The 9,025-nt window shown below is 43.8% G+C and overlaps 1 protein-coding gene across 2 annotated transcripts in view; it reads right to left on the reverse strand.

The window, feature by feature from the left end:
* Window positions 1-7,946, reverse strand: part of mon2 (MON2 homolog, regulator of endosome-to-Golgi trafficking) — a 29,503-nt gene extending 21,557 nt beyond the window's left edge. For both annotated transcript variants that reach the window (XM_079272580.1, XM_079272579.1), the window contains exons 1-3: window positions 7,485-7,946; window positions 2,676-2,739; window positions 962-1,089 (exon numbers count right to left, since the gene is read on the reverse strand). In XM_079272580.1, coding sequence (XP_079128706.1) covers window positions 962-1,089; window positions 2,676-2,739; window positions 7,485-7,592 — 300 coding nt within the window. In that variant the 5' untranslated portion in view covers window positions 7,593-7,946. The remainder of the gene's footprint in view (window positions 1-961; window positions 1,090-2,675; window positions 2,740-7,484) is intronic.
* Window positions 7,947-9,025: the final 1,079 nt, after the last annotated feature.

Here is a 9,025-nt window from a genome sequence, read left to right on the forward strand (position 1 = left end):
ACAAATATTCACATTTGAGAAGCTGCAACCAGCGGATGTTTGGTATTTTAGCTGAATTAATGACTCAATATGATCGATTATCAATTTACGGCCTCATTAATTCTGTCTCATATAATTAGTTTCAGCTCTAAATCCACTAGTACATTCAGGATACTACAGGATTTAACGGGGAGATTTCTCTCTGGTCAGAGAGTTTATGCTACATTGCAACTCCCAAATATTTATACAAGGGTTTATATGCAATTAGTTTTGGATTAGCCTCTACGTAGACTCTGTTGTTGAGTCACAGAATCATCCAACAACTTGCTTGGCGGCACATTTTTCGAAGTGGAAGTGGTTCAGGAGCATTCAATCATTAGCAGTGTCTTCATTGTAGACATTAATGCCCCGGTTTGGTAATGTTGACGGTCTTGCTCCCGAGGATGCATGTGTGTGTCATCAGAAGGAAAATTCAGTGTCTGCTCTTTACTGTTAAAACATTGACGTTTGAACGGACCCCTCTGCTTCCTCAGGGAAAACAAACCCGCAGTTCAGAGCTGCTGCTGGCAGAAGAAAAGAGAGGCGCCACAACGGCCGGTGGTCTAGATAGTGTGTGTGTGTGTGTGTGTGTTGTAGAATATGTAAAGTGTGTGTGTGTGTCTTTATCTAGCTGAGAAATCTAGTGGAGGAAGTGAAGCCTGAGAGATTTGGAGGGAAATCTGGCTCAACTTGATTTCAGCTGGATGTTTTTAATGATTGAGGCTGTGTGTTAATCCTGTCTGACCCTACATTGTTCATCCACGACTAAAACTACGTCAAACAAGCTATATTTTATATTTTTCTGATATTATACTGGCCGAATATTCCTTCAGAGTAAAAAGGATCTAAAACCGCCAAATATTTCCAATTACATTTCTGCATTTTATGAAGGAGTTCACAGGAGATATGAAGCTGAGATATGAAGCTGGCTCAAGGTGCTCACCTCAGATACCACCTCATGGGACATGAGTCTCTGGATGGCTGCCAGACACAGCTGGGTGATCTTTGGCTCTTTGGTGCCACAGCCCATCAGAAACGGCTGCACCACCTCTAAGCTGTTCTCCTTCAGAGCTGCAGGGAAAGATCAATGTCACTGAAAGTTACTTATTTATATACATATATATACACACACACATATATATACATATATGTGTACAGATGCGTCACGTTTAGGGAGGAAAAGTACAAAAATGCCAACATTAAAATTACATAAATGATTTACATGCCTTGAAATTACTTTCAAAAATATAGTTTATCAATATAATCTGAAGCCTGAATCAATATCAGTAACAAATACTGGTACGGCAGAAGAATACCTAACAAAGGCAGAGATGTAATGCTCCAAACTACAGCTTACAATAACAGAAAGACTTAAATATCATTTAAAAAATAGTTTATCCAATTTCTTTTAACTGTCAAAAGTTGGAGGATGCATTTGAACTTTGTCTTTATGATGAATGGTTATAAATGAAATGAAAATGTGTCCTTGCTCCATTATTGCTGTCTAATCACAGCTCAACAGTGAAGCAGTGCGTCTCATCCGTCCACCCGTTATCACTTTCACCTTCATCACATCTGCTTTCCAGCATCATTTCTAACCTGCACAACAGGTTTCACCGACCAATCTTTGTGCTCCGCCTCATTACGCCGCTCTGACAAATCCATCCTGAAAACAAAGATAATCGAGCTGTTGTGCAGCGCGTCGCTGTGCAGAGGGGCAGCGGGAGTCAGACGGTCGACGGCGGAACTCGGGAAATGTCGACTACGTGTCAACTCTGCAAATAATACTGAAAGCTGGACTTCGTTTCTCGAGGGAGCACGGAAACAATTCCCCATTCAAGCATTCAAGAGACCGGCCGCGTTTGAAAGAGCTTTGTATTAGAGGTCCACCGATGGCTTTCACAGGCCGATATAATCACGATACAGACAGACGATTAATCGGATGACACCGATCAGGAGCTCGTAGTGTTGCGTTGTACATTCGAGTCAGATATGACTCGTCAGCTTGCTGTAAAATCAGCTGTTTTAGCTCATATTTTCTAAATATATCACCGGAATAATGCTGGGAAAGTTTTGGTGGCGGTGGAGAATTGGTTTCGGGAAAAAAAAAAAAATCTCTCAAACAATCTAAATAATAAATATGTGAAAAATAAATTTAAAGTAGGTCGTGCCAGCGCGCTGCCACCGTCCCAGTCTCAGAGTGACATCTCACGGGGTCTTTAACAGTAAGTTAGCTTACGATCAGGAGTTAATCACACGCGTGGATATTCTCATCAAAGGTGGCCCTCATTATGTGTGTGGAGCCTCGATGTCTCTCCCCTCCGACGTGACTGCGCGGCCGTCGGCCATTATCGGAGCCCAGTTCCACCGATAACAGTTTGTCCTGTGGGCGGCCGGCCTCTACTTTGTAGTGAATTCAGAGCAGATGTCTACTCCACGTCGGCTGAAAGGAATCCGTTTACGAACAGAGCAGAGGGATGAGCACTGATAGTAATATGCAGGACTCCTTGATCTCATAGTGCACTGGGTTGTTAGAGGAATGGAAGGTAATGACTTGCCACAGGCTGACTGCATAAACAAAAACAAAAAACCTACATAAAATCAAAATACATTGGATGACATCCTTTAACCTCCAGCCTTCTCAGTTCCTCACTCACCTGCCAGTATGTCCGTGTTCCTGACAGCAATGGTCTTAATCTTCACAATGCCCGACTCTGCGGCCTGGGGGGGTAAAGAGAGAGATGAGACATTTAGGGCCAACGGTCGATGTCACATGCATCGGAAGGTGCTGATGGTGCACAGCACCACTGTGCTACACCTGGTAGACACAACCCCCAGGGGGGAGAAACAGGAAGGCAGAGGGAGGGCTGGTAAGGCTGTTCACAAGCTTCAACTTGAGAGGGATGTGCGAGCAGAATGTGATTTCCCAAGTGCAACCGATAAGACAGGAGGAATGTCAAGAGAGAGAGAGGGGGGGGGGACATGGAGACAGACTAAATGTGAGTCAGTCTGTGTGACAGAAACAGAGATGCTGTTAACGCCTTCCAAGGTCTTCTCTCCAATCGCTGCTCCTTCTCTCCCACATCACCACTCCCTCTCTCACACTTTCTACCGCTTCTCCATTTTTACTCAAATCGTCGTCTCCTATTGCGACGTTTATCTGAAATGTCTAAAAGATACACGGTGCAAATTTGAACCTTGAAACACCGGCTGTACTGCAAATCTGCAGTGTAACGGACCATAACTGCATTATTTATGTCCTTTACCGGTCTCTTACGTGAGCAATTCTTTTTTTCCATTCGGCAACCTGACGCTGAGGTAACGAGCTTCTGCAACGCCCACACACATTAAGAAAGGCTCACATGGTGAACAACGGCAGTCTGTCCTGTCATCCCGTTAGCTATCGTTTCATCACTCTTGGTCTGACTTCCTTGCAAAAAAATAATAATGCAACTGCTCTTTACGTCAGAGTAGCTGAAACACAGTCGCTGGCCAACAACATAACCATATCATTCCAACATGTCGTTTGAGCCACTGTGGAAAGCGACCGATAGTCGGTGGGTCGGGCTGTTAAAACACAAAGTTAATCTCCCAAATAAATGCCGGTCTCCCTCTGGTCCTTTGTTCCTCCAGCAGAGCCGGACGTCCTTGCAGGGCAGCGAGGAGAACACAGATAATTACAACCTCGCTGTGGTTACTTTAGATACGGAGCGCTGGAGGAGTGAGTCACAACGAAACACGGAAATGTGTGTTTAGCATTTTTGCACTTCTGGGTCCCTCGAATCACAAAACATTTTGTTCATTTGTCAAGATTATCTTGCTGAACACAACATGTAAGTATCAGCAACTTAACACAATTCTATGGAAAGATCCCATTGGTGTTTAGTTGCAGGAAACAGTGTGATGCCTACAACAGTAAGTCATCCCTGCAGAACCATGCAGAGGCCAGAACACACGACAACCATCAATCTAGTCGACTGAAATGAGCCAACAAGAACTTCTGCAGCCTGTGACCCAAGGGCAGCGAGAGGCACGAGCAACGTTATAAATAGCATTTCAAGTCCCCAATCAAGAGGCGAGAGCACAATAATGGGATGTTGATGACGACTGCAGGTTTGACTCCAGATATTTGACCGGAGGATGTTATTAAATGATAATGGTGGCTGTCAGGGAGGCTGATGATGATGAGACACAAAAGTGCATTTGAAAGAAATGATCTTGCATAATCCTATCTGTCCGCTGCACAACTCCTCAAATAATCGGTTTTTTATCCACTACGTCAAACAGGACTTATAAATGCCTCTAATTAGAAGCAGACTGCGTGGGTTCCCTTTGTTCAGCCGCATACTCTCCATCACACTAGTTGATGTAGCTCAAGTCTCTCCTTTTGCATGTAAACACATGTTCCACCCGTTTTCTCATAGAAAGTGCTGTTTGAGCTTTCTGTTGTCACAAGTCCCCAGCGTGTGGAGGGAAACACCACCACAGAACCAGTTAACGGGTTATTTCACGGATGATTTCTTTCTTCTGTCTTTCTAAAAACCGGTCCATGGAGTTGTTGTCTTTATGCTTTGTTAGTCTAGGTGTCAACAGTACTACTGTGCTGATAGTGACATTTGTTAGCATTTAACAGCCCCAAAATCAACTACTTTCAGCCAGTGGCATGTCGTCAGTATATTAATCCTTTATGTGTCTTCCATGCTAATATTACAGAATTGAATGGATTCAAACAACCAAGCACTAATACTGTGTCTGTAAAAGACCCGACATAGTATTTGTTTTGTACAGTATTACTGATTTCTGGTGCTTCCAGCTCTTCTCCGGAGCAGTTTTTTTTTTTGCGTGGAGATCCTCAAAGCAGAACTAACCGACGTCTGAGTGCAAAGCAACACCAGGGAAGCTCATCACAGATTGACTTCCTGAAAAACATGCTGGGAGTCTGTAAAGTCAGCAGTTTGTTTTGGGGAACTGACTGGAACCATCAAGAGTTTCAGTGCAACAGTGTCAGTTCACCAAACCCCCTCTCCCTGTTGCTCCGTCTCTGTGCATCCTGCATGACCGGTCGAGCAAACGAGCTGCGCTAAGTGACAAACAAAAAACTCTTTCATTAATTCTGCAGGTTTCCACCCAAGACAAGCAGGCACATCTCACTGTGAGCCACATGCAGCCGACAGCACCCGACTCATCCACAGAGAGAGCTGCTGCTGCTTGATGTTTTCTTTTTCACCTGTAGGCAAAAGCAATCAGAACACAACAAACAGCAAAGCCTTGGTGGTTTACTTTCACCGCCTGCTACTCAATGAAAAAGAGATTCTGCTATGATGGCTTGGCTCCTCTTAACCCAGAGAAACCACCGGCTGTGGAGCAATGTCTCTGTGGGAGACGGATTGGGAAATCGGGGGAGGAACTGGAATGTCGATGGGCTGGGAAATGAGGACGGGGCTTCTTCGTTTTCCTTATGCAATAAGGATACAATGCTGTGGTATCGAGTTCTGGAAATATACGCACAAAACAGCACGGTAACTCATGTCTACGCGGCTGATTCCTTTAAAAGCGGTACGTGCTGAAAAATGTGGAGCTCTTGTGACATAAACTCACATCTTGAAAAGAAATCGCATTCTAAGAATGGACAGAGCGAGGATTACATTTGTAAGCTATAAAACAAAAAAGGCCCTCAAAATGATTTGAATTCACAACAAATGCCACCGGTACTCGACTTGTTTGTCGCACAATAACACCGCATCCAATAAAACCATGACGGCTGAAATTGGAGAAAAAAAAAAAAAAATAGTGGTTTCAATCACAACTCCATCAACCGGAGCGCGAGTGAGCTCAGGTTGTGGGGAACATCAAAGAGGCTCCCTGCTCTGCTGTGATCCCCGAGGGGATGGTGTTGATAGGGAAACACGGGTGTTGATAAATCAATACCGAAGGAGATGTTTCATGAGGCCCCTAGGCAAGAGTCAGCCAGCAGCCTGAGACGCGAGACCAGGTGGAGGCTACGCTGTACGCAGTGACAGAAGCACATACAGCAAGTGGAAGCACTCGCTGAGCTGTTTCTATTTGTCATTATGATGTCATCTTTAACCAAGGTGAGCACTGAGGGGAAAAAAGAACGAAGCCAGTGTAGCCGGATATGCATTGCCCCACGCTGAGCTGGATGGCAAATATTTCCATGGCCTCAAAAAACGCCAACACACAGCCTACAGTGCAGCGCTTCATTTCAAGACCTGTGTGACCAAAATACAAGCAAACAGTGAGCTTACTATACCTGGGAATCACTGGTAATTAAGGTAAAGACGATCTGACCGAGATGGTGTCAGCTGAATCGCATAACATAGGCAAACACTAGGTGCTCTCTGTGGGCATTTCAGTGCAAAACAAAGCAGCTATATGTCCACACAGTTAGGAATTAGAGCTCGGCCAAACCATAACAGAGAGTGAATGGAGGTTGTGTTCATCCACCGCTGTATGCCGCAAGCCTCATGATTCAGTGTTTATCTTTAAGCCACGGAATTAAGGTTCAAAAGAAAAAAAAACACAAAGACATTCCTGATATGAATGAACTCTGACCCTGTGGAGTGCTGAACGCAGATCGCATAATAAAGAGGATTGTGTTGTGTGTGGCAAAATGAAGTCATAAAAGCTGGGTGGACTGGGCTGTCCTTTCAATGTGAATCCAACAATGCAAATACACTGCCGACGGCGCAGACACTGCACCTCCTTATACTGTTCTGCTCAGGAGCTAAGCCAACCAACGCGGCTACACAACGAAGCCTCGTCAACACCCGCAACCAGCAATTCATTCCCAGAAATAGAAGATAAAAACCACTTGTATGAAATCGCTCTTGGCTGAGTCGATACTGGCAAAGCTTGTTGTGAAACCAACGTGCAATGTGAACTCCTGGACAGAGGGTTGTCTATGACACGTTTTTAAAAAACAATAACATTCGTCTAAAAATAGCACAGCTGATGATTGTCAATGCACTGCTGGCCCTGCTATCAAAATAAAAGCCTGGTTCTCACAAATCAGTTGGTGGACATTCTGAGATGCCCATTTCTAGATCATTTATGTGGGATATATTCTAACAATAGACTGTAAAGCACCACGCTCTTGCAATAAGTGGGGCATAAAACTATAGGCTGAACTATAACTTCTAAAAGCAAGACATTCAACAACATTCCCTCTATGAATACCTCATTTTAACCACATTAACCAAAAAAACACCTGTATATTGCTTTAATTGGACGCCTGGTTGACAGGAAGGCCCAGCAGCTGACAACTTTTAATTAAGAGGACAACTCAAGTGTCCAGAGTAGGGCCCCGGTGCATGATGGGGGAACGGGCTCAACCAAACGTGTAGCAATCTACAGTATAATATAATATATATATATATATATAACATGAGAGAAGCTGCTGAACACCACGGTAAACGGCCCAGTTAGGCTAGCTAGCCCCGGCTAACCTCTTTGACTGGGGGGAATTTCTTCTTGCACTCCATGGACAGAGACCGCAGGTCCGTCTGCATGTTCTCCAGCAATTTCTTCACCGCTTCGGGGCTGCTGATCGACATCTTTGACGGCGTCTTCGGACAGAAATCTCACGAAATTTTAAAGAATGCAGACGCGCAGTCGCCCCCCACCCATACACAGCGGGGATTATAATCCCGTTGCTCACTTTATTCTGCTGTCTTGGAAAATAAAACAAAAACCGCCGCGGTCCATTGACACAGTATCCCACTTCTTCTCTGCTTTGTGCGCAGGAGAGCAGCGATGACACCGGCATATGTTCCTCTTCTTCACACCCGGTTGGCGTTAGCTCCGTGAAGTAGCATCGCTCCCCCTTGTTTCCTGCTGCTGAAGGCTCCTCATTTATCGAATATATTTTGTCAAATTGAGCAGTCTGCCATCAGCGGCCGCCAGCTCCACTTTCCTTCCCACAATGCTTCAGTGGACAGTGACACGTCACTTGGACTTCCGTGAACAGTGACAGAGTCAGAATAATGACCACAGCGACCCCTGCTGGCAAGAGCAGAGACAGACAAGTCGCGTCTGGGCACTTCGGCGAGTTATGTCGACATGCACCGCCTAAAGGCCAGGAAAGACGTGATAGCAATGCTTTTTAGACACAGCTGCATTTTAAAATGATTTTACTGTAAATTATACAGCGATGCAACAAGTACCTCCTGTAAATAAGCATCATTTTGATGTGTTGGTAGGCCTGCTACTAGAACATTTCAATGTTCTGCTTCTTTACTCTTACATTTCAGAGGGAATATGATGTTTTCCTCCACTACATCAATCTGTCAGCTGCTGTAGTTACTGTGTTTGCGTGCAGATTACGATTTTTCATCCAAAACATAATACTGGTTTGTGGAATATGATTTATCATTGAGGTTAAACTTCCCAACAGTATACAGAGTATCTAAAATCAGCAACAGCTCAACCAGCCACATACAACATTACAATGCAGCTTACATGTTTATGCAGCAGCATATTAATCCAATAATAACATATGAAATTATACAATACAATTCTTTTGCATCAGGAGTACTTTTGCTTTTGATAGTTTAAGAATGGTTGTTATGTGGTACTTCTGTACTTTTAAGAAATACCATTTAATGCATGGGCTTTGATGTGGAGTATTCTTACACTGTGGTATTATTCCTTTCACTTAAGTAAATCACTACCTATTCATTATACAACTGATAATCAAATCTTAGATATTAGTTTGACATACTTGGATCTAAAAAATATAGAACAGTGAAAACATATGTATTCAAACTGACTGGTTCCAACGTTTCCTTATGCTGTAATTTCTTCAGAAATCGCTGTGTACGTCGTTTCCCCATCACTGACTATAAATAACATCTTGTACAAGCCATTCATACTTTTGTGTCTATAAACACTTATCACGAAAGAAATAACTGTGTTATCTCATGATCACCAGTTAGTTATTTTGTGTGAGGGACAGGGAAGTGAATTTTCCACACAAGTACACCCTATG

The sequence above is a fragment of the Melanostigma gelatinosum genome (assembly GCF_949748355.1).
Source record: "Melanostigma gelatinosum genome assembly, chromosome: 1".
In the NCBI taxonomy this organism is placed as follows: Eukaryota; Metazoa; Chordata; class Actinopteri; order Perciformes; family Zoarcidae; genus Melanostigma; species Melanostigma gelatinosum.